General features: G+C 44.2%; 2 protein-coding genes across 8 annotated transcripts in view; both read right to left on the reverse strand.

The window, feature by feature from the left end:
• Nucleotides 1-502: 502 nt before the first annotated feature.
• BCL9 (BCL9 transcription coactivator) lies at nt 503-15,924 on the reverse strand. 3 transcript variants are annotated; one of them, XM_065905635.1, is made up of 7 exons: nt 15,798-15,924; nt 14,533-14,846; nt 12,915-13,104; nt 11,866-11,965; nt 5,850-8,091; nt 4,415-4,675; nt 503-2,862 (listed from the first exon to the last, which is right to left on the reverse strand). In XM_065905635.1, exons 1-7 carry the CDS (start codon nt 15,848-15,850, stop codon nt 1,745-1,747), a joined length of 4,278 nt encoding a protein of 1,425 aa, XP_065761707.1. In that variant the 5' UTR covers nt 15,851-15,924; the 3' UTR covers nt 503-1,744. The 3 variants fall into 3 exon arrangements, with proteins under 3 accessions (XP_065761707.1, XP_065761713.1, XP_065761698.1); XM_065905641.1 differs by having other exon boundaries at nt 14,755-14,849; XM_065905626.1 differs by having other exon boundaries at nt 14,533-14,849.
• Nucleotides 15,892-25,536, reverse strand: part of LOC136146659 (uncharacterized) — a 78,090-nt gene continuing 68,445 nt past the window's right edge. For 2 of the 5 annotated variants that reach the window (XM_065905660.1, XM_065905669.1), the window contains exons 2-4: nt 22,467-22,586; nt 20,481-20,572; nt 15,892-16,110 (exon numbers count right to left, since the gene is read on the reverse strand). In XM_065905660.1, coding sequence (XP_065761732.1) covers nt 15,892-16,098 — 207 coding nt within the window. In that variant the 5' untranslated portion in view covers nt 16,099-16,110; nt 20,481-20,572; nt 22,467-22,586. Of the gene's footprint in view, nt 16,111-19,030; nt 19,106-20,480; nt 20,573-22,466; nt 22,587-22,995; nt 23,061-23,555; nt 23,599-25,536 lie in introns of those variants that run through there. The other 3 variants (XM_065905678.1, XM_065905688.1, XM_065905652.1) reach the window with 3 other exon arrangements.

Genomic DNA, 25,536 nt, shown 5'->3' on the forward strand with positions numbered 1-25,536 from the left:
AAGTGAGCTGTGTAGCCTGAGCAGGGCTGGCAGAAGGGGACCGTGGATAGGCAGGGAAGGGGGAAGGCAGAACGGACCACAGAAACCACATTTGTACACACAGTAATAATACTTTAACAAGCTCCACGGACATTTCGTAGCTTTTCAAATGACTATAACTTTGGCCTTCTTAAATACTTCACACCATTACACTGGCCCTCACAAAAATTCCTAGTAAAGGCCATGAGCTGCCTCCAGAGATGAGGCCATGGGGACCAGGGCTGTTCTGCCTATAGCTAAGATTTCATGCCTGAGACAGGAACAGCACTGGATCAATCTACAAGAGTAGTTACTCCTCAACAGCAAGCAATACGCTTCACTTTTCTATACTTTCCCTAACTTTCACCCTGTCGATCAAGTCTGATACAATGGTGATACGTTTCTGGGTCACATGGCAACCACTATGCCTAATACTCAGTGAACAGGAATCCAAATGGACAAAAAAAAGGCAATCCAATTTTGTAAGAAACAATATATTTTATTTTTCTGACACCACAGCTCTGGTGAGTGGTTTTGTACCAAATTTAATGGAGGTTACACAGAACGTTTTACGCATGGGAGGGGGAGGAAAGGGAAGGACCCACAAAATTAAAAACAGAAAAACAAAATCCTGGATAGCTTTTAGCATCTGTTCCACTCCCACATTAATAAAATTCACTTGGGAATTCCTAATAAAAGGAGAACAGAAAACAAGGTGGGCAGGGAAGGGGTAGGATGGGGAAGAAAAGACGAAGGGCAAAGACCATCGAGCATCCCAAAGACAGGCCCTTCCCTCCTGGAGCCGGGACGATGCTCGGCATGGAAGGTGAGGCTTGCTTAGATTTATTTCCCCAAAGTATCACCGTGTATTGCAGCTGCCAAAGGAAAAGAGAGGAGGGAAGCAGGGGGTCACCAGTGAGGGACACAACAGGGGGAAACTCACTCAACCAAGAGATGGGGAAGGAGAGGGGAGGGAAAACGAGAGAAAAATGTGCAGGTGGGTCTGTAGGCTGGGAGAGGCAGACAGTGCTGAAGAGCACTTAAACTGAAAAACAAATGTCCTAAGTGTCATTATTTTTAAAAAGAAAAATCTCCCCCTCCCCCCACCCCTCGCTGAACTTAGTTCCTTTTTTTGTGCTTTTCATTAATACTCTGCTCTGAGGTTGTAGTTTGGTTTTTCTATACACTGGAGTTGAAAGAAAATAGTCCAAAGGTCTGAAGATGGATTTTCCACCTAAAGTAAACAGCCCAGCATTCCTGTTCTCCTCTTGTTCCAAAGACTAAAGTCTCTGCTAAAATCCCTTTTACAATATAGTACAGTACACAAAAAAATAAAGCCCCAAGCAAAAACAAAACCAAGAAAAGAATCCTGGGAGAAGCCAAGTCCAAAGGACGTAAACATACAGAGAACGGTGCAACACGTGACCCATGGCGATTCTCAAAGCACGGCTACAGATTCCCAAAAGGAGGTGCCATCACGGGATACCCAAGTCCACAAAAATAATTTTTAAAAAATAAATCTTAAAAAAAACACACCTGTTGATTAAATGAATAATTTGTTTTCAGATAAATCCATACATTCTCGAGTTCCCCCCGCCCCCAAAGCAGCCCTTGGGTCTCTGTTCTCCTATTGCATGACCGACAGTGCTCCTGGAACGCCCTCATAGCAGCTCTCAGGACCTGGAATCTCATCTCAACAAGGATGGGCACATCCAGTCTTAGCAGCTTAAAACATCATGTTTCCTGGGTTGCCAGGTCCTTGGCTGAATCCACCCATGCCCACGTCAGCGGCCATGCCCCGGGGCCTCATCTGTGGGGGGATCATGATGTTCTGTTGGGGTCCCATCATGCCCTGCATGGACATCATCATGCCTGGAGAGCCCACAGGCCCAGGGTGAGTGTAGAGCCCAGCAGGCCCTCGATCCTTGCCAGGAATCATGCCCACAGCAGCAGCGGGATTGCTCATCAGGGTGGGCTGGCCGGGCATTGTAGATTGTGCTGGTGACATCATCCGATGGTGAGGTCCCATCATGCCTTGCTGGAGAAAGGCTGGTGGTCTCATAGGGTTGTGCCCTGGCATGGACGGAGCTGTCCCAAGAGGGATGTCTGGAGTTCCCACGGGCCCTGGACCTCCCATGCCAGGTAATGCTAGTCCCATTCTGGGGGCTTGTTCGCCCATCATCCCCTGCATGTGCGAAAACCCAGGTCCAGGACCCTGGGGTTGTTTACGGCCTGGGACTTCCCCTCGAGGGAAATATTGCAGAGTCTGGCTAGGCTTCTCAGATGGGATAATGCGAGACAGGTCAAACTCAGGTATTCCGGTGGCTCCAGGTCGGATGACCTCCTGTAGATCTGGGTCTGTAAACACTGAAGGCATGCTGTTTCCCAGGACAGCGAAGGAGTCAGGACCTCCGGGGCCTCCAGGCTTGCAAAGTGCTGCATCTGCTGAACTTTGGGGCAGGTTGCTGGGGCGGCCAAGAGGCCCTTCTCCTGGGAAACCCATCCCTCCTGGGAAGTTGCCCTGCCCCCCACTGGGGCCATTGTGAGGAAACGGAACCTGCTGTGGAGGAGACTGAACTGGAGGGAAACCCTGGGGAAAACCCATGCGTCCTTGAGGTACCATTGGAGGCTCCTGGGACCCATGCCCCATGATAGGATTGTGTGACATCAAACCAGGCCCCATAGGGACTCCATGAGGAGGTATGTTGGGTCCCATGGCGTTCGGAGAGGGCATCTGATTGGAGTGAGAAAGTGGTTGGGTCATTCCCATTGGGCTGAGGGTTGGCATTGGAACCACGGGGTTTGGACCTGAAATTCGAGGATTCTGTGTATTAATGCCCATTCCTAGAAAAATAAAGATATCAAATGAATCAATTTCACCAAAAGTAACTCAGAAAAACTATCATAAATCAAATTAACAAAAAAAGTGACCATGCATCAAATGTGCATGGGACTCGGCTGAGAAAATACACAAGGCACAATCTACCCTCAGGGAGGTTATAACACATTTTGGGACACACAGACCAACAACTCCGCAAGACAATGTGTTACTGAGCTTTAAACTGTATGACATATATGTACATAGAAGACAGCTAGAAAGTCTCCGAGTGAAAAGTTACAAGTTAATACACAAATGAGTACAGACTTCTTCACTGGAGGTATTTAATTCAGAAGAAAACAATTTGCCTAGATGACCTGTAGTACAGTCCTTTTTGGAGAAAGAGGATTCATCAATCCTACAAGTCCAAGAATCAGAAGTAATAGCAATGAGGAAACCAAATAGGCCTTTTTGAACTGATACGTGGCATCACTATTTTATACTGCCTTACAGGGAGAGCACTTCAAACTCTAGAGTATATAAAATGGTGAAGAAAAGCGAACTTTTAATGGAAAAGGAAAACACAGTGGTTCTACCATGGCCTCTAGGACATTTAAATATTTGGTCTTTCCATGAAGTTAACCACCGAGTATGGTAAGAATGCTTGTCCAACCCATGGAGCATGCCCTAACCTGACTGATGATAAAAAGCATTCTTAACAAATCAGAATGGAACTGGAACCAGAAATCCATGGCTGAAGTTATGGTCTCTTTGTTGACCACATTTGCCCTCCCACATCATTTCCTGTTAGTGAGATTTGGGGAGATGGGAAGTATAAGAGTGAAGGAGAACAAAATGAGGATGGAAGGGAGGAATTTTATTTTCTCTGTAGGCCTAAAGAAAGTGCTTCTCTAGGAAATAGGGGTTTTCCATTGTCAGAAATCCTGTGGCTGCTTGCCCTTTCAGGAAAATAGTTGAGGACTCAAGACATTCCTAGCTGAGCTGAGCTGAAGTTGCTCAGTCGTGTCTGACTCTTTGCGACCACATGGACTGTAGCCCCCCAGGCTCCTCAGTCCTTGGGATTTTCTGGGCATGAATACTGGAGTGGGTTGCCATTTCCTTCTCCAGGGGATCTTCCCGACCCAGGGATCCAACCAGTTCTCCCTCATTGTAGGCAGACGCTTTATCGTCTGAGCTACCAGGGAAGCCCTAAGACATTCCTATCAGCATATTAAAAAGATACTGCTTTCAGTTTCGCTCCAGGAGGAGCCACCACCTAAAAATAAGCACACTGAGGTACACAGAAGCATCAGAACTTCTGTAAGAAAATGACAAGAACTCTAAAAAAACTTGCTTTCTTATCCACAAACACAGAATTAAATAAGCTAATCCAAAAGAGTGTTATTCTCTTCCTCTAGACAAGACATTTTAGTTTTACTGAAACTAACTCAGGTGTATACATTTTCAACCTGCTGAACGTCAAGCTTATTGAGGTCTACAGATATCAAGAAAATACCTCAAGACATTTTTCTTTTGTCAAGAGCAACAGGGCCATATCCTATCTTCCTGATTTCTTACCTGGCATATTATTCATTGATGGCAAGTTGGGAGAACGAGCTGGAGGGGAGTCATCATCTGAGCTGGCCACAGTCTTGATGGCGTCGTGGTATAACGGGGTAGAACTGGGCATTGCAAACTTGGACATTCGAGACATCATAATAGACAGTGGGTTCTGGGAAAGGGTCGGCTCTGGAGGCATGGTGTAAGGTGTACTAGAGGGAAGACTTCCCGGGATACTCACAGAGGCAGACTGGCTGGCTGTAGGAGGTGGGGGGCCACCTAGGATAAGAAAGCAAAATAAAACAGGGCAGGGAATGAGACAGATGAATGGGACAGTGTTATTAGACCCAGGACATGAATCATCAGTCATCTAGTCAAGCTCCGTATGTGTGCAGAGGGAGATGGCAGCATGCAATGGAGGTGACAGCTCAACAGATGGGAGGACAACGCACCAAAGATGCATGAGAAATATTAGCTAAACTTGGGAAAACCACGTCTCACAAACAACTCCTTCACTGAAAACAATGGGAAATAAGTGGATCTCTTACCCTTGCCAACCACAATTCAGAATTCGCCTCTGGCATTAGTGTGCTTGGAAGCCAGATGAGCCATCCCACCCCAGGTACTGACCAAAGCACCCTACACATGCTCCTGACTGACTTCCGCCACCAAGATGTCTGCACTCAAAAGGTCTGAGGGGGCCGCTCCACTGGACTGCTTTATAGAGAACAGCTACCCAACGGAGAGACACACTTTAACCTGTTAGGATAAATCTCCTATCTCATTCTGATTCTAGTCTTTCTCAAGTGGAGACAACACAGACCTAGTATTTACACTAGGTGCTCATCTACTGACTGCCTCTGGTCCTGTTCACAAAACCACCATCATCAGTGAGAACTTCCCCCAGGAAGAAAATACTAATAAATTGCAGCTGATCTGTGAGAATAGCAGTCTACCAAGCAGAAGGTTTTGGAAACTGTTTCGATGGTCAACACATATTTACGAGAACCACTCAAGTCTCTCAGCGGTCTCCCCTCTTTGCTTGGGATGACACTCACACTCTCTTAACATGAAGGCAGACCTCTGGAGTGAGTGGGGCTGGTGTTTAAAGGAAACACATTTATCCACTGTTAAGACATTTTATTCCACCAATGTGAGTTCCCTGTGCAAATGTAAATTGTTCAGTGAAATGATATGCATTTCCCATTATCCTCCCAGTCCTATTTCATAAACATATTTTGCACTAAAGTCCATGAATCTTCACCAGGATTGAACACTTGAGCATAACCCCATGGGAGTACCGACTCTGCACCGTGCCACAAATACATTCATCTTGGCAAAAGCCCCCTCCTCTGGCTGCATAATCAGGACACCAATTTTCTTAAAAGTACGTAAACCAGGCTTTCACAATCTCTGGCTATAGGTGCAACTGTGAAGTTGAGAGTATACTGACCTGACTCTACACTTGCCAGCATGGCTGGGGAGGCCATGGTGAGGGGTGCTTTGTGGTTTGGAGGGATCCCAGGACTCTGAAGGGGAGGTTTTGGAGACGAGGTCCATCCAGGTGATGGGGCGGGAAGTGATGGAGACTTGAGGTGAACAGGCGAAGCAGCAGCAGACCCCAAGACGGGCGGGGACTTAATGGAAGCAGCGGCAGCTGGGCCCGCCAGCATGCCTGCCAGCTGCGATGGAGTCTGGGGGGACTTGAGGTTCCCCGAGGGTGAGCCCAGCATTGGTGACTGGACTTGGCGCATCGTGGGGGATTTCAGAGGGTTGATGCCTGGGGAATGCACCTGGCTGCCTGCCACAGATATCTCCACGGGCTTCCGCCCCAGGCCGCGCTGAACGGGAGGAGCTGTGTTGAGGCTAGTGGGGTTATTGGAAGGGTTGAGAGGTAGTGGTGGCATATGACTGAGCCGGCTGTTAGTCCTTTGGTCGGGCCCCATGGGTTCTCTGAGATTCCGCAAGCCACTGTTGCTGCCTGGACCCTGAGACATGGGGAGGAACGGCCTGGGGCCCATGCCATACTCTTGCTGCGGGTGCTCACCGAATGGCAGGGGCACCATCTTCTGCTGAGCAGGCAGCATGTCCGCGCCAGCTGCACGGAGCTTCAGCATCTCCTCGGGCCCCGCCCCAGCCTCTCTCATCTTCTGAGGTATCATCTGAGAGTTGGATCCCATGCTGACATTTAGACTGACATCTCCCTTCATCCCACTGGGAACCATCCCAAACTCGAGTTCCCGGCCGGGGCCCAGCTGTGGGGGCATTCCTTTCGGAAAGTCACCCCTGGAAGGGCTCAGTGGGCCCTCCACTGGTATTCGAGGGAAGATGGGATTATTCCCTGGCTCCACGTGGCGCTGGGAGCCTGGGATCATCCTGTTCATCTCCATTCCGGGCCTGATGCCTTCCACGCTCATCCCCGGGGGCAGTCCCAGCTGCTTCTCTGCCAGCTGCTGTTGAAACATCTCTTCAGACAATCCTTGGGGGTTTGGGAACCGCTCCCCTCGGCCAGGACCACTGAAGACGCCCTGGCCAGGCGGGAAATTTCGACCGTCTGGGATTTTTGGCACATCGTCTGGCCAGCTGACTGCAGAAAGACCTGGTCGCGATGCCGGGTTGGGGACATTGGGCCCCTCCATCTCAGAATTCATCATTCCCGCAAATCCAGGGAGGCGCATTTGGCTCCCTGGCATGTTGGGGTGGGGAGCCATGGCTCTCGGGGGCAGAGAATGCGGCATGTTGATCCCGTCGGCAAAGGGCTCTGTGCCCCCAGGCCCCCAGGCCTCGCCAGGGGTCATCTGGTACGGAGGGGGCGGCCCGCGGACCACCGCCCGCGGCCCGTGCTGATGGACCATCATGTCCTGGAGGGAGCACTGCTGCACGGCCACCTGCTCCTGCTTCCTCCTCTTCTCTTCGTAGAACTCCTGCTGCAGTTTCAGCCACGCTATCTGCTCAGGGGTCATGTGATCCAGGTGGTCGGGTCCGATGGGCCCAGACTGGGAGTTCATGGAGGGTGGAACCATTTCATCTGGAGGAAAGGGCACATCTCTGTGTCCTTGAGGGCCAAACGGAGCCCCCACGTCTGTCCGGGGCCCAGGTCCCTTACCTAGGCTTTGGGATTGAACCATCATGGCCTGTATAGGCCCTTCTGGTTTTTTCTGAGGTCCATCTAATACCCCAGTGTTCTGCTGGGGTCCCCCACTCTGTCCTCCTGGGAATTCCTTCTCATCGGGGAAAAGCATTCGCTGGATATCTCTGAGCGTTTGTAAGGAGCGCTCCCGATGCTCCAGCTGCTCCTGAGAGAGTCCATCAGGGTTTTCCCCCAGTGTGGGGGGCTCGCCACTGGACACTGGTGGAGGCGGGGGGGCTTTGGGATCTGCTGAAGAGCTATTGCTCCCCTGGGAGACAGGGGTCACGGCTCGGTTGTTGGGCGTTGAGTTTGGCCCGGTACTGTCTGGGGGCAGTGGAGTGGAGCCGGCAGGGCTGCCGACAGAAGGGATCAGTTTGTTTTCTACCCCAGGACTGTCTCGGTCCAGGGGACGCGGGGGGGCGGCAGGCTTGGGTGCTGGTGCCGGAATGGGGGGAGTTGGCTGCAGCCTGGTGTTCTGGGAAGAATTCTGGTCCTGGTTGGCTGGAGCTGGGGGCTGTTGTGGGAGAGGTTTCGGATCATTTCGAAGGGCAGATATCTGTGTGTTCTGAAGATAAACGAGATTTTAAAAATCATTGGTAAATTGAACAGAAGGGCAATGAAAAGAGCATGATATGTTATAAAGGACTGGTCCCAGCCACATAAATCTACACTGACACTTGCCGTAGAAACTGCTCATGTACAAACCCCATGGACGCATTGGTGGTATAGTGGTGAGCATAGCTGCCTTCCAAACCCCATGGACATGAAGACATTTTTATTTTTTTCCTCACATTTTACTGTCAAATGGTATCCTCTTTCCCAAGCTAAAGATTAGGTTTCAATAACTTTATGAGCATGCCAAGGGAAAGCCACTCTGCTCGAGTGAATACATCTGAGTATCTATTTCGAAGAACAGGTTTGATATCACATGTCTACTACGTGTTTCTGATTCAGGGAGAGATTAGTTTCTTGGTATGTGGGAGGCTGTACCTAACACCTTTTTCTCTCCCTGAAAGTATAAATGGGTGTGTAGACTTCTCACTGTCAATCAAAGAGTCTGATGTTTTAAACTGAAAAAGAAAGCCCTTGTCACTTCCAGCTCAGTGCTCTACCAGCCACAGGCGGCAGGTGAGGCTGCTCCACTTCACTGTCTCCCCGGGCACGGTGACTAGTGAAGCACTCCTCTCCTTTAGTTTCCGGGGGGCCTGACAGCTCCGATTTCTGTTTTCAGTCTGTGATCACTGATTACATATTTGATAAAAACTTGCACATTAACTGCATAAGATAATCTGTAGGCAAGAAACATCTGTGGAGAAATCTGAGGTTAGCTCGTGGTGTCTCTTGATCTGTTCTTTCCAATAGACAGCACATGGCCCTTTCTACAGGCTGAATGAGTGTCTTATTATTATTTATTAAGTACCAATGTCACATTTAAGTCCTGGGTAAAGGCAGGCTCAACTGTAAGAGGTGACATGGATGTTGTCAGTGTTTGAAAGAGGGATATAAAATGTTCTGCATCTATGCCTTGGCCCTGCTGGAAGTTCAGGTACTAGAGAAGGGCGGTACTGCAGAACAGAAGGGCCCAGCCTGCCAATCCTCAATGGATCTCAAGAGCTGCAGGATCCCTTTTTGATGTTCACTTCCTTCTACATGTTCACCTAATCCAGTCTGTATTTCCAAACCCCTAAGGCTCTTACTTACATCCCCACCTACTCTCTGGAATGTTTCTCAAGGACAAATTTGTTCAGAAATCATTATATGTATCCCTGAATACGAAGAGCTCACATTCTGTGGACATGTACGTAAATGCTCCACATGCTGGTATTCTCCACGCATCTCTGCCTGCAGACCCAGACTGAGGTGGGGCAGACTGACTGAACCTAGATGACTCTGGACGTCAGTGTCCTTGGTGTCTCTGACTACGTAACTGGAGTCTGGAGGTCACCTTAGAGCCAGTTTACGTTTGGTTTTGTTGGCCAGGCTGTGTTTGTGTTAAAGGTGGATACTCATTTCCTATAAGGGTGACTGTGACAGAAGAAATGGTTTAGTACCACTCTTTTTATTTTAGATTTGGAGCAATAGTGATGGGACTATTCCCAATACCCTCGTTAACTCCTCTTCTGATTTCATTTTAGTACTAGAGGAGGTGGAGGTAAAAACTGTATGAAGATCTGTCATTAAGTCAATAAAACGTCAGTTAGAGCTACAATATGCCCTATATATTTCAGAACAATATAAAATATAAATACTTTTAAAGTATAAATTAAAAATAGCATACATTTATATATAATTATATTATATATAATATATACATTTAAAATATTATATATACACCTCTTCTACCCTTGATTAGTGGAGATACAGAGAGACAGGAAATTCCTTTGCTTGGTCTAGGAAAGCTCCCGCCCTGCTATGTCACGGGGAGGTATCCTAAGTTCTCATACAACATGGGAAAACGTTATCTATTCTATACTCAACTGTCACTTTAGTCATTTAACTTTTCCCAGGTTTAAGACTCATCCCAGTTTTATAGTTTATGCTTCCTGAAATCAGGGACTGTGTCTTGAACCTCTAGTGTCCCCACAGCACTGGGTGCGATGCCTCAACAATCTGAGACACAAGAAATACCTTTCGGTTCAATTTGAGAACACTACATATATTGAAACAACCACTGCATGTGTGTTCTAATGTAGTTTACAGCAGGTGCTTAAGTTCCAAAGAGGAAACAAACTAACATTAACTATAATTTTGAAAATATCAAGCAATTAAAAACATTCAGTGGTTCTCTCACTCTGAAATAAATAAGAATCATTCTGAAAGTCACTGAGACTCTAATTACGGAACTATCAGCATGTACTCCAATGCTGTAGGGTGGTAGTAAACCGTTTCTTCTGTCACAGTCTATAGGAAACCAGTGTCCACCCTTAACTGTTGTTTTTTCTCTGTTCTTTAAGTAACTCAAGAGTATGTGTTATTTTTTTTTTAATGCAGGGTCTGAATTCAGAATTTCCCAGAGATGGCCACATTAAGGAAATCCTAAGATATCCATATGTCTCCTTTTTTTACTTTGCACCTCTTCTCTTCTAGTAACTCATCAATATATCAGCATGCTAGCAGAAAAGACCAGTGAGATGTGCCTAAAACTACACAACTAGGTTAAAGGCTCAAAATCTAGCTGATACCAAGATTATCTCCCTACTGAACCCTCATGGATTGTTGGTGGGGATGTATACTGGTGTAGGCACTATGGAAAACAGTGGGAGATTCCACAAAGAATTACAAATACAACTAACATATAATCCAGTAATTTCATTCCTGGCTATTTATCTGAAGAAAACAAAAACACCAATTAGAAAAGGTATCTGTACCCTTATGTTGTTCACTGCAGCATTATTTACAAAAGCCAAGATATGGAAGCAAACTAAGTGCTCATTAATAGATGAATAAAGACTATATGGTGTACACACACACACACACAATGGAGTATTACTTAGCCATTAAGAAAGAATGAAACTTTGCCATTTTCAAAAACATGGATGGACCTAGAGGGTATTGTGCTAAGTGAAATAAGTCAGAGAAAGACAAACATGTGGAATCTAAAAAAACAAAGCAAATGATTAAACATAACTAAACAGGAACAGAGTCACAGATATAGAGAACAAACAGGTAGTTTAAAGAGGAGGGGGGCCATGGGAGGAGGACATAAACAGGTGATCAAAATTGAGAGTACAATCTTTCAGTTACACGCATCTCTGCCTGCAGACCCAGACTGTGATACATGGTGACTAGACTTATGGTGATCACTTTGAAATGTATAGAAATATCATTTCACTATGCTGTATACCACAAACTAACACAGTATAGGTCAGTTAAACTTCACAAACAAGCTCACAGAAAAACAGATTAGATTTGTGACTACCAAAAGTGGGGGGACTGGGGGAGACGGAATTAGAGGAGGGCAGCAAAAAGGTATAAACTTCTAGTTATAGGGTAAGTAAGTAATAGGAATGTAATGTATAACATGATAAATATAATCAATGCTGCTGTATGTTCTACGTAAAACTTAAGAAAGTACACCTAAGAGTTCTCATCACAAGGCAAAAAAAAATTTTTGTCTTAAATTTTGTATGTATATGAGATGATAATCATTTCATAATGTATGTGAATTAAAGTATATAGTACAGTTGGCTGTACACTTCAACTTATACAGTGCTGTCCATCAACTACATCTCAATAAAACTGGAAGAAGGAAAAAAGACTGTCAGTGAATTCACCATCTTCCACCTTTAGAGTCACCTTATAACCTTGAAACCATTATTCCACTTCTAAGATGACATACCAGAGGGGCTGTGCTTCTCTCTGTCTTGCTGTTAGAGATGTTCTGGATGTGGAAAGAGACGATAGTTTCAACCTGGCCCTTTAATACAGCTTCTGCAGCCCTGCAGAGAGAGAAGAGATGCACACACTAGGACTTGTTTCTATTTCACTAACTGAAATTCTAAAGCATTTTAACCCCAGATGGAACTGGTATGAGAGAGAAAGAAGTATAAAGAACCACCAGCAAAGTTCAGTGAGAAGAAATCAAGATAAAAACGTTTTCATTACTTGTCTGCCATTTACTGTAACTCTTCTGAAATTTAAAGATAGCCATTAGCAAATCTCAAAAGAGGCATTAAAAACCCTCAGGGTTTTTTTCCTTTAAACCCATCCACTCTAGTAGGTGTTTTACAGAGAATCCTAGTTCAAAATCCCAACCCAAGAAGAGTAAAATGAATTCTCACACCTTATCATAATTTAAGGTTGCCAAGATTCACTCTATATCTTAATTTTAAAAATGTTAGATGAAAAGTCAGAAAACTATGTAGTGTATATTCACATTTTAAATAAACAAATATCCAATGATGCATCTGTCTACTAGTAACATGTACCAAAACATTCCTAATAGTTATCTCTATAAATTCTTGAGACTTTATTTACAGTCTCTAATTATTCTAAAATGAACATGTATTACTTATGTATGCCATTTTAAAAGAATACTGAGTTGCAGAAAAGTGTGTACTGGCCATCGATCCTTTTCCTGTTTAAAAGAGTATATATACATGTATCTGTATAAGCATCAAAAGTTTCTCTGGAAGGAAAGCCAAGGAACTACCACCAACGATTGCCTCTGGGAGTAGGGGAGTGGGGGTTTTATATTTTATTTTACCGCTTTCTGTAGTGTTAACCTTAAGTAATAATACAAGTGGGCAAAAAAAAGGTCAATCTTCAAAGGGAATAAAAATTTAGATGCGCCAACACGCAAGCCACACCAGCTGTCCATCAACTACATCTCAATAAAACTGGAAGAAGGAAAAAACACTATCAGTGAATTCACAGCCATTAACTTACTTATTAGCCATCTCAGTAGAAAACACATACACCACTTTGGCAGGAGTCTTCTGAGCAGGTGTGGGCTCTGGGGCAGTAGTCTGGCCATGGGAGGGGGTGGAAGACCTGGGGACTGTAGCATTTGATGGGGTCATCGAGTGTGGTGTGTGCTGGGAATCCTGGGACTTTATGTGGTCGGCAGAATTACATTCTAAAAAAATAAAAAGAAGATTCATATTATAGGAAGTATAAAGCTTTCTTTTTTCTGCCAGCATTTATAGCATCATAATGCAAACACCTTGAAAATTTCAAGGAGGAAGTACCTTGCTAAGAGGAAATTCTTCTATTTGTAAAAATATAAGTACACTTCTCCCATTTAAATGACTAAGTACAAAGCACTCTTCCCCACCTCCTTACTGCTCTACTACACATTCTTTGAAAAGTGTGAAAGTGTTAGTTGCTCAGTCATATCCAGCTCTTTGTGACCCCGTGGACTGTAGCCTGCCAGGCTCCTCTGTCCCTGGAATTCTCCAGGCAAGAATACTGGAGTGAGTAGTCATTCTCTTCTCCAGGGGATCTTCCCGACCCAGGGATTGAACCCAGGTCTCCTGCACTGCAGGCAGATTCTTTACCGTCTGAACCACCAGGGTTTAGATATTAGCATAAATGTCCCTCCTTCCTGGAAACCCTTTTGGAACCTCCTCGGCTGGATGTCCCTGCTAGTTAGACCCACAGCCCCCTAACTTCCCTTACTTCAGCATTTATCAAATTTTATTGTAATTTTTAAATGATCTGTTATCTAGGTGCATTTAGACCCTTGAGGATAGCAACTGTTTTGGTTTTGCTGACCATGGCATCCCCAGCACCCAGCATAGCACTGGTGCTCAAGAGGCCCCCCACAAACAACCTGAAGAAGACAGGAAAGACAGGGGAACAAGTACCCAGGTACTCATTTCCAATTTGGGTTGGGGAGTCACCGTTCCACTCCATGAACATCAGTTTCACATTCCGGCCTACACAGTTACGATGTTCATTTTACACTAAGTGAGGGAAAGCCTAAGGGCACGGTCACGGTCCCGTCCCCTTCCTGGCTCTCTCCACTGTGGTGCCTACAGGATCTCTACCACGTGGAGCCCCTCGTTCCCGCCATGGTGAAACTGGCTGGGATGATCTAGACTTGTGCCAGTGTGGCCTCTTATACCTACAACTGGCAAAATGGCAGCCAGAGTGCATGCAACCCAAGTCTTGAAGGACTAATTTCATGGAGAAGAGGAGGAGTTGTCAGAAAAATTGCTCCAGCGTGGGCTCTGGCATAGACAAACTGGAGTTATTGGCTGACACTCAAGTACACAAAAGCAGGGAGACCAGGACCATCCCTAAGTCCGTGGTTAGGGTCGTGCAGCACCCTCAAACACTTGCATCCTCAAGGGTAAGAACTTAACAAGGTCGTTCCAAACTATTCTTCAGTTCGTAGGAAAATGACCAGGAAGAGTTCCATCTGAAACTCCAAGAACTCCTGGATCCGATTCCTACTCTCCCCACTTGGCTACTATTAGGCTCTCCGGCATCCGTCCATGTCAGAGGCCCTCCCTCAGGAATACCTACTTCCCTCTGAGTCTCAAAGATCTTATAGACATACCTTTCATGTCAGAGTCATCGTTTGGAGTCCCAGGATCTCTCTGATCAAAGGAGTCGGCGGAAATACTTCGCTCCCTTTTCCCCTTGCCCTTGGCACCATTTCCAGCCCCATTCTTCAGCCCCATGCTCCCACCTGGGCCAGGGAGTGCTTTAGGGGTATGGCCCCCACTCTTGGAGTCACAGGGGGATGGCTGGGATTGGCTGGCTGAGCCCCCCTGTTTACCCTGATTGGAGAATTTGGAATCCAGCTGGGGGTTTCCAGATGGGGACATCACTGTAGGGGGACGGACCATCACCTCCTGCTTTGACTTAGGGCTACTAAAAGAGACAAATAACAAAGGGAGATCAGACACCAGACAAGAGGGGGCAGCACAAATCAGAGAGGTCTGATTTCTATCACACGTCAGGGAGACCTGGACAGCTAAAGTAACCACCCCACCTTTCACTTAAGCCGCTTGCTTGTTGCCTTCTCCCCATTCTCATCTCAGAGCTCTCAACAGAGAGGAGGATTTGGGCAGAGTGGCCTGTCTCGTCTCGGGAACCCTAGAGTCACATGGGAACCCATCGCTAGGGTTTCTGTCAATAAAGGACAACGGTTTCTATGTACATAGAGAAATGACTCTCACACTAAGACTAGCTCAGAGTAAACAAACAGACATCGTTAAGATCAAAATACTACCCACCCCTCGGCTGATGAACAAGGAACAGCTGTAACAAGAGACTGGCTTCCCTGCTGGAAAATACAAGCAGGTCTGGGAGAGTGTGAGGAAAGCCGCTGGTGACTGGCAGGTTAGGGAAACCCTCCAGGACACTAATCACCAAATAAGTATCACACCAGAGCAGACACCCTAACCACTGTCTCCAGGGGAGGAGGAAGAAATTCTTTTAAGGTATCAATTTTGTGGAACAGAAGAAAAAGCTTCACAGTGGTGGTCAGGGGCTGGTGTTTTAGTTCTACGACCTTAGGCCTCCTCAACTTTCCAGGTCTCAGTTTCCTCCTTTGCCAAGTTCAGCACGTTGTACTGGATGGTTTTTAATGTTTTATTGAGGAGGGGAAGTGTAATGAGGAGCAGTCAGGTAATGATGGACAAATAAGTAAGAGGAGAATGCTAACCTGAACTTTGACTCACTATTCTATCACTGTCTACTTGTGTCTTTTTCTTTTCCCATTTGGGTCTCAAGATTCAACATACTGCTCCACCAGTGAGTGTTCAGGGTCCACTATGATGTCCCCAAGGGGCAGTCAGGCCAGGCCCTGGGGCTCACCTCTGTGTGTTTCCTGACGGAGAGTTCCTCACTTTAGGGTTACTGGAATGCATTGATTGAAATCCTGAGCTCGCAGCCACAAACAGGGACGGGCTCACCGAGTTCCTCTCGGGCTGCAGCAGGAACAGCTGCTAGGGGCAGCGGCAGGGGCCCACTGCGTGCCGGGTGCGTCCCTTAGTGCTGGCTGCCTGCACGCCTTTTTCCTCTTTGTTTTTCTCCGCTGTGGAAGTGGGTCCTGTCCCCTTGCGGCTCCAGCATTCTCTGGGTGCGTGCCTCCGGCTGCCAAAGGAAAATCTCGCATCTCCAGGGCACACTGGGAACAGAAACAAAGACATCCAACACCCTTATAGCAGCACCACGGCTAAAGCCCCACCTCAACAGTGCAGAGGCAGACGGTTCCTCAGCTTCCCTCAGGGTGAAAGGAAAGGGTGGTGTTCATATTCTGGCCAAAAGGCTCTGGTGCTAAAGCAGCAGAAGAGTGACTAAGACTTTCTGCCAGGCATACAAGCCTTCCACCCAAGCATCATATACCAGGCGTTTGTAAGCAGAAGAGAAAAACATTTTTATCTTTAGCTGTGTATTCTCCCTTACATTTCTCTACTTCCAAATACAAAACCCTCAAAAACTTGGGTTTTTCTTTCTTCAAAACAATGCTCTGAAACCACTGGGTACTCCAAATCCATAGCAACTGTCTGGTGCTTCACCCCTGATGGCACTGAAATGTAACAAACCCATCCCAATTTCAAACCATGAAACAAATTACTCTCTGTTTATATTCTCAGGGCCTCAGGGTGGGGAAGACATTAAAGGAGGTACTTCTGAAATCAACTATTGAGCCAATACCAAATACAATCAGTTCTGCCCCCTGATTTCTATGATCTTTCTATTAAATTATGCTGAGTATGTGTCCTGTGTTCCCACTGCTTAATGACAGGAGCTGTAGGCATGGGTAAGCAAGGGAATGATCCATAATGTGGAGGTGAAAGAACATCTTTGAAGACTGAGATATTTTTTGAGCCAATTTGCAAGGCTAATTTGAAGCATAAAGGTCAAAAAAACATTCCCCAACCTATGAGAGAACAAATGAGAAAGCCCTTTATTTAGAGAAATCTAAACTGGTTCAGGGAAAACCAAGATACACTTTCAGTCAATGCTCCTTCCAGGGCAGTTCCAATGTGATTTTTTTGGTAACCATGGTCCCCTCCCCTCCCTCCCTCCTGCCATCTTTACTAATGAGGTATAGGACTGAAGGAGAACATTAGATGCAGGATTAAAGGCTAAAGAATCAAAAGGAGATAGAAGTCACTTCAGTGTTACATACACTACAAGAGGTTCAAGAACTGGACTAAAATTGGGAGAAACCCTTATATTCTAGGACTCAGCAATGAGTATGATCGTTGTCAAGTATTAAATGTCTATTTCCTCATTTAGAAATAGTCCCAGCTATCTCACCTGAGAGCATGAGAGGAATTTATGGATGTTCTGAGTATACACAATCACGTTTTTTTCTTTAAATGAAGAAGGCAAGAAAAAAACGAGTAAAATGCTATAGAATATTTCTACACTGATCTTAGGAAAAAGCATCCTAAAAACATTTGAGTCTCAATTATATTTAGGGTTATATGTTTATTCCCTACCACCTTTAGCTCCCTCCCCCCACTTTAGATTCTAAAACTGATTATGGCTGTGAAGCTCAACATAATATATGATCATAAACCATACTGTCCCTCTCACTAAACGTCAGGAATCATTGGTAAAACAGAAGCAGTCAATGAATCTTCCATGGACAAAGCCAACAGCAAACACTTACCTCAGGAAAAGAAAAGAAGTTACCACCTGTACAGTCCCTTCTGTAATTTCTTCTGGTAGTTTCTGTCTTATCACACATTTGAGCACTCCAATCATATGTCAAACTGAATAGTCCCATGTGCATGATTTACCTCCCTATGAAGACGATGCTCTTTGAAGACAAGAACCTTGTTTTAAATTTCTTTGGTTTTTCTATAGTACTCAATATAATGTACTAAGAATGTGGTTAGACCCTAGGTGAGTTACAGAGCAGAAACGCCTGGCACTTGTGTTACACTCCTTCTAAAGAAACTCTAAACATTAAAAGTACCAAATCACCTCAGTCTGCCAGGCACTTCTGACGAGCTGGTAGCAAAGATTATTTCTAAATAATAATAGTGTGAACAGAAAACATTTTCAAAGTATTTCCACACAGTTTCTTAAACTCACTATACCATGATCAATGGCATTTTATAGATGAATGGATGGAGCACAGGGGCGTGAATGCCTTCTCCCAGGTTTCCAATCAGTGCTCCCTGACCTGCTCTTTCTTTAAAGCCATCTCCTTGCCATTACTTTATGAGTGGAGAAACAGCACAGAAAGTTGAAACAAGTACATGGGCTCACTAGAGATGGGAATAAAATCCAGCTGTTTTAACCCCTAATCCAAAGGAGTTGTTGAAATAGGTCACCCCAGCTTTAGCCTATCTGACACCAAAAACAACTGAGCAAGAAATCTGCCAAGTATCTTATCAGATAACCCTAAAGAATAAAATGCGAGTCTTTCAGCTCCTGTGTGTTCAGGTTAGTGCTCAACTGTTTACCTTTCAGGATTGAAAAAAGAGAAGATCTTCCTCAGAATGGTTAATTTTAGCCAGAGAGAGATATTCCCCCAGTATAACTAAATCTTCTAACTCTTAAGATCTGCTTATACAATGTTTCTCTCTTTTCTCTGTAAATAATACTTAAAATATTTACTAACTGTGATTCAGGTACTCTTATAAGCACTCTCAATACATATTAACTCATTCATAACAACTGCAGAAGGCAGGTCCCATTACTATCCCTATTTTATTTTACTACTTTTTCTTTTTGATTTTTTTTGCAGTATAGCTGATTCACTATGCTGTGTTAGATTCAGGTATACAGCCAAGTGAATCAGTTATACATATGCATATATCCTATCTTTGTTTAAGAGACGAGGAAACTGAGGCTCTTGGAACAGTACGTAATTTGCCCAAGTAAGTTGGTCACACCCTAGTTAAGTGGTGGAGCTGGAGGTCAGCCAGACACTCAGGCTGCGCTTCATCACTGCAGTACTTTGTGAAAAGCATGGACTTGGTGGACAAGGTGAGCCAGCACATAGAAAATGCTTAGCAGCACAACATAAGCATTTATGTAAACTAGTACCATGACTTCTATCATCCTCTAGCAAGCTCACTCACCTGTCCTGCCCAATGGCATTTCAGACCTTCACCATTGCCAACCATCATCTTCCTCTCCCAGTGCATGGCCTTGCCCAGGACTTAACAGGGAGAAGAGAAGTCACCAGAGAGGACTCCTTACCACCAAATCTTCAAACCTCTTTTATCATTACCTATCCCCTCTTTTTTCTCCACTACTGCAATCAAAAAAAAAAAAGCCCACTTTTCCCCCAAAGGTTAGTCCTACCACAGGTGGTCTAGCCCCATCCCTTTCAGCTGACTGAATACTCACTCTCTTCCATGATCACCCTTCTACATCCTGCAACTCCTGGATATTTCCAATCAGCTTTCAGACATGTTATTCTACCTTCCAGATGAAATAATAATGATAAGGCAAAACAAAACTGGCTCTGGCATTCTATTCCCCTTTGAAGTCAAGTTTCTTTACAGAGTTGACAAGACACAGCCTTCATTTCCTTACCTGCCATTCACCCTTTAACCATCTTAAACCAACTTCTACCCACAGATCACAAAAACCATGACTCTTGTTAAGGTCACCACTGACCGCTTTTCTAACCTCATCTTACTCCATCTCGTAGACTATGCCAGTTGAATACCCCTTCTTGAAACTCCTCTCTCTTGGCTTCTATAATACCACACTTTCCCAGTCTTCCTCCTTCCTCTCAAGTCACTCTTCATCTGCTTCCTTTGCTGACCCCTTCTCTACCCAATCTCTACAATTTCAAGTTCCTCACAGCTCTACCCCGGGTCCTCTTCTCTTCTCATTCTCTAAGTTCTTTCCATGCCAAGAACTCCCAAATTTCCATCCAGCTCAGCTTCTGCCCTGCTGACCTGTATACACAACTGCCAACTTGGCATCCCACTAGACGTCTGAAACCTAACAAGGTCAAAGATGAATTTTTCATCCCTATATAGCCTCCCTCCCCAACGTATTTCCCCTTCAGCTTTCTACATTTTAGTAAACGGCATCTTCATCCACCCAGCTGCTCATGCCAGAAATTTGGAGTCATCCTTGACACCTCTCTCCCTCACCCCAACCTTTCCATGTCAAGTTTGAATATTTTTGCTGAGTGAAGAAAATCTCAGTTTCACTGTTTTTTTCTTCAGAGATAAAGGATACTGTAAAGCCACTAATCTAGATGAAATGCTCCATTACATTCTTTTCATAGCATCCTATGTTTTTCTTTCACAACATTTCTCATGTTGTATAATTATGTGGTCATTTGCATTAACATTCATCTGTCATCCTAGGCTCCATGAAGGTAGGAGGATCCGTAAAGGATCAAGACTGATTTGTTCATCCTTGTATTCCTAGTACTTGCTATAGTATTGGATACATGCCATCTGCTCAAAAAGCATTTGTTGAATAAAAGTTGAAGCTTTCCCCGAAGATCATCTCCTAAGCCAGGCCTGCTTTCTAGGGCCCCTATCCATCCATCAGGCTACTCACCAAAACCCCAAGGGTCACGATAAGGCGGTGCTCATCCTGGAGGTGGGGAGCTTGGGGAGTCCAGGAACCCCTGTCTCAGAGGTGACCCTCACCTGGATGAGGATAAAGGAAAGAAGAAGAGTTTCTAAGGAATGAAAACAAAATCATCAGTGCCACTTAGTTACTATCTGAAGACCTGGCTTCCTATCTACAGGGTATTAGTTTAAGAGGAAGTTGTCGTCTCCCATGTAAACAGCATCAGCTTCCAATTATTTCAGGGTATATCATCCAACCTGCAGATGCCTCAAGGCCCTTGTAACTTTCCCTCCTTCCCAAGTGCATATTTTCTTTTCAGAGACTGGAAAAATATTAAAGGCAAAGAAAATCGATTTGTCTACTTTTCTGAACAGTTAGTAGGGAAAAAAATCTTCACATTTTTGCTTCTTCCCATTCCTAATTAGTACAGAAAATTGAGAGCTGACTGTGGAGGTGAAAGAGACAAAATTCCAGACACACTTTTGAATTCACAAAGCCCATACCATTTCCAGGTCCTCCCTACTCTCAACTGTAACTTTACACAGCATGCATTCAGCAAGGAAACTTATTTTCATACCCTTTTGGGAGAACATATGAGTGAATGACAGGGCCACAAGATCTCCTTTGCTTGAGAGCCTACTGTGTGTGAAATGCTATACCAAGTCGAGCTAGGTAAATCGGTAAAAGACTAAGTAACTCAGCAGGCAGAACTATTTCCAACATTAGTCCTTGTAAACTACAATGATAATGCTGAGCCTCTCCCTTCACCCAGAATTTATAGTTTTGAAATGGCAGGGAAAAACCAAGTTCCAGACTGTCCTAAGGGCAAATTTCTCAGGAATTTTTAAAAGGAGATTCTGTAAGGTTGTCATGAAGCTGTCAATAAATCCACAACTTGGTCTAACTTAGCTCAGAATTACCTCTACAATTCCAATTTCAACTTTTCCAATGATCCTTTCCCACTCTCCTGCTCTAAGAAGTCGAGTTTATTACAAGTATGTCATGTTTAACAAATTTCATTTCTATGCTATGACCACTACGCCATAAAAGGCATAGTATCAAACTTAGAATGTGGAACTAAAAGGCCCTGGGATTCCATTCCGAGCTCATTCTTAAGTTCTGGCATACCAGCTACTAAAAGGCTTCCTTCTCAGAAAGAATATACAATAGGAAGAACCAATCTTTCCCAAATATGTGGAGAAAAGAACACTATACTATAGTCTTATGTAGAAAACCTTGGTCCTAACAAAACGCTAAGATATGTGTTTTCATACTCAAAGGGTAAAAACTCATCTACTGTCCTTCAAGCTAACAAACTTTAAGCAAGCAAATAAATTTGTATCAAGCTCAAGGGTTCTGATAAAATGTAACTAATAAAAAATGAACATCATCTATCACCCTTTAGAATAATGGCTACCCAAAGTAAAACTTCAGCACAAATGTCCCTTCTTTGTGAAACTCTTCTTGATTCCAAACCATTCCCAGGAATGTCCTCCATGGTCCCACAGCATTATATTCATGACACTTTTAAAACACTTTGAAAATTGTATCCTTGTTATGTACAGCCAGGGAACCTCCTGAGGAAAGGGTCAACATCTCAGCACCCAAAAGAAGAAACTTAATAAATGCTAGTTGATCTGTGTGTGATAATGAGCTGGGGGCTGTATACTGCTACTTCGGCTTTGCATCCCCAAATAGCAATGATGACACAATAAATACTTATTCAACTTCTCACCATCTGCCTTTCCTAGGAAATAAGTTACTGCAGAAGTCCCTGTTCACAGAAAAGTACAAGGTAATTGCACTTACAGCTATGGCTTGCATTTAACTTGATGACCGCTGCCTTGGGAACTGCTACAATAATGAACAAATACAGTTTTAACTTACAAGAGACCCTACGGAAGCAGAAACAAAATCCAAAATACACTGACTGAATAACAGAAGTGACATGTTCATAATTGGGCTCTTTACCTTTCAAGATGTCCAACTTGCTCTCTCTTCTAACATTGGGACACAGTGATCTGTGCCTCCCAAACAGAAAGGAATTTTTAGGTCAAAGTGGAGTGACACCAGCTAGTCCCACATTCAGTCCTACAGGAATGAGAAGAATGGAAAAGTTCATACCCCATCACACCAACAGCAAAGAAAACCACCCATTCCCCAAGGCTCCGTGACCAAAACAATATCTGGAAGAAGGAATAGTAAGAAAAAAATCAGGTCAAAAATGGGGAAGGCAGGCAAAACCACTAAAACTCAAAATGCAAGAAGCTGGAGCACTCTGGTCCACATCTATCCCACTGAACACTAGGAAGTCTAGAAAAGCAAAATCCATCAGAAACAAAAGCCTCATTCTTGTCATTGGCTTTAGCTTTCTCCTCAACCAAGAACAGTTACCACAGGTTGCAAAATAGACTTTTATTTCATATCTTCTCTATGCCCTTGTTCTTAGCATGGTGAATATATTGAAGCTTATAAGGCAAGTGGCCATAAGATAATTGACCTTTCAAAGATCAACTGGTCTATAGCAGGAGCTCTTATCTGGGGATCCATGACCTCCTAAGCGGTCTGTCGAAAGACTCAGAGGAGGGGAGGCAGCTGTGAATTTGGCTGGAGAATATTCTGATTTTCATACTCACTAACCTCCAAGTAAAAGTTAGCACCACCTTCACCTTCAACAATGAATGCAGGTAATAACCCACACAGTATTGTGACTATGTCACCAAGAGAAGCCACGAGACACTTCACATCACATTACTGTTATGGCAGATCTCGCAACATAGTATTTACACTCATCACTACTTCAAAACTACAGTATCTGCAGCTACATTTTGTTATTTAATGAGCTATAAACATATAAACTATTGTATCACAACTGCTTTAACATTTTGATAACTGTTCTGTGTCATTTGCAATTTCATATACTTTATACATTAAAAAAACCATGATTCTCAGAAGGGGTACTATGCTTCATTAAATTGCCAAAGGAAAACATGTGGCACAGAAGATTAAGAACCTCTGATCCAGAGCAAATAAAGTTTCTATAGACCCCAACATAGTTACCAAGGCAGAGAGACAAGTCATTCCACCAGCAGTACTTCATAGTTGAAGAAAATTATACCACTAGACTTCCCAGGTGGCACTAGTGGTAAAGAACCTGCCTGCCAATGCAGGAGAGGTAAGAGATACAGGTTCAATCCCTGGGTGGAGAAGATCCCTGGAGGAGGGCATGGCAACCCACTCCAGTATTCTTGCTTGGAGAATCTCATGGAGAGAAGAGCCTGGCGGGCTACAGGCCATGGGGTCGCAAAGAGTCAGACACAAGTGAAGCAACTTAGCACGTATGCAAACCACCAGTAAGACAAGTAACATGTCCAAGGTCACACAAATTTAGGGTCAGAATCAGCTTAGGTTAGCACTCACAGCATGTATAGTTCCACTCTCCCATGGGGACTGTTGCTTACATTTCTACAACTGTCATCACTATTCCTGTCTTACCACTAAATGGGGAAGATGTATCACCTTTCAAAACTCATGTAAAACCCAAACCCAGACAATACAACAAGGCAGATGTAGAAGGTACTCCTTTTTGTTTCCTGATCAAGCACAGGGCATGTTTCAGAAGCTGAATTTGGTCTGTTTCTGAGATGATAGTTTTTCAGAAGTGAGGAAAAAGTTGGTCTACACAAACTTTCATTCCCAGATGTGTCCAAGGCACTTGGCAGATAATCATTAACTTGTTTGGTGCCACAATGCATTATGAGTGATGAGGGCAGTGGTAATCCCGCTTTATAAAAGGGAAAACTGGAGAATAAATATGAGAGATTTGTTTGAAGTCACATATAAGTCAATGGGAAAGCTAGTGTTCCAACACTAAGTTCAAGGCTCAACCAAATCACCATGATCAAATATTTAGTTGATTACAATGCTTGTGAAACCTCTGTACTTCCCCCACCCCCCACAAGCCAGAGAACATTTTCTTTTGATTCACAGGACTTCTGAAGGCTATGGGGAAAATATTCCATAGAATAAATTCCAATGTACGTAAGTGCTTTTTCACTTATGCTAGTCATGTAGGAACCCAGGTCAGGAATCCTTAGCTCGACAGCCAAGTTGCTACATAAAATTTGCCTTATAAGAAGAGAACAGTATGGAAATTGCTTCTTCATCTTTTACTCAATGACCTCCATATCTTCTACCACAGGTTTAGGAAATATTATCATCTTATATTCAACACTGTTATTACAAAATAATATCCTAATGGTTCAGTACAATCAGATCCTAGATTCTAAAACTATAAAAGGTCATCTCTATGTCAACTTTGCGTTAAATTTCCTCTTTTCACCCAAACCACCAATTAATGGAATCCTCACTTCCCAAAGCATCCTTATGCCATCTAACTAACTGCCCCTTTTATTAACCCATTTCTGTTTTTTATAGATTGAGTCTTTTTCAACAGTTAGCAAGATCCTTCTTAAATCTGTACTTAGGACTGTAACGTTTTTCACACTTAACTCCTTTTTACAAATCATGAGCATCCAATCAAAAAGCAAAATCAACAGAACAATCATGTTGTACAATCTCCACGAACAGTGAAAAGTTAACCTACACAGGAGTCTTACCTACCAATACCCATCTGCACCCCCTACCCCTTACTCTCAACTACTTATCCTTCCTATCTGCTAATTCTGATTCATCACTTCCAGTGCAGTGGACAAGAGTCCAAATCTCTGACCCAAGAATGAACACTTAGTTCTTGAACACATTAAATGCTAACAAACACTCCATTACACACCACTGATCAAAACATAACTCTTTACACAGCCACTCAATCGTTTTCCCTCTAAAGTTACTGCCAGGGATCTGAATATGTCTGCCCTAAGGAAAGTTTAACTTTGCACCAATTCTACCCCACCCTAGTCTCTCACTACTGACACAAAGTTACGTCCATTTCTCTACTTTGTCTAATAAGTTTACCAGTCTCCAACTGGGTTGCAGTCTAGGCTCCAAGTCACTCTTCTCTATGGCAGGCAGGGCTTTGGAA

This window comes from Muntiacus reevesi, chromosome 1, assembly GCF_963930625.1.
Source record: "Muntiacus reevesi chromosome 1, mMunRee1.1, whole genome shotgun sequence".
Taxonomy (NCBI): Eukaryota; Metazoa; Chordata; class Mammalia; order Artiodactyla; family Cervidae; genus Muntiacus; species Muntiacus reevesi.

Bases quoted from the DNA above. Each gene is read 5' to 3' on its own strand.
- BCL9 (XM_065905626.1), bottom strand. From the start codon at position 15,850: ATGCATTCCAGTAACCCTAAAGTGAGGAACTCTCCGTCAGGAAACACA. The intron at 11,966-12,914 runs GTAAGTTAATGG...CTCTCTCTGCAG, and splicing joins TCTACTGAGATGGCTAATAA to GGCTGCAGAAGCTGTATTAA. The intron at 4,676-5,849 runs GTCAGTATACTC...TTCTTATCCTAG, and splicing joins GCTGGCAAGTGTAGAGTCAG to GTGGCCCCCCACCTCCTACA.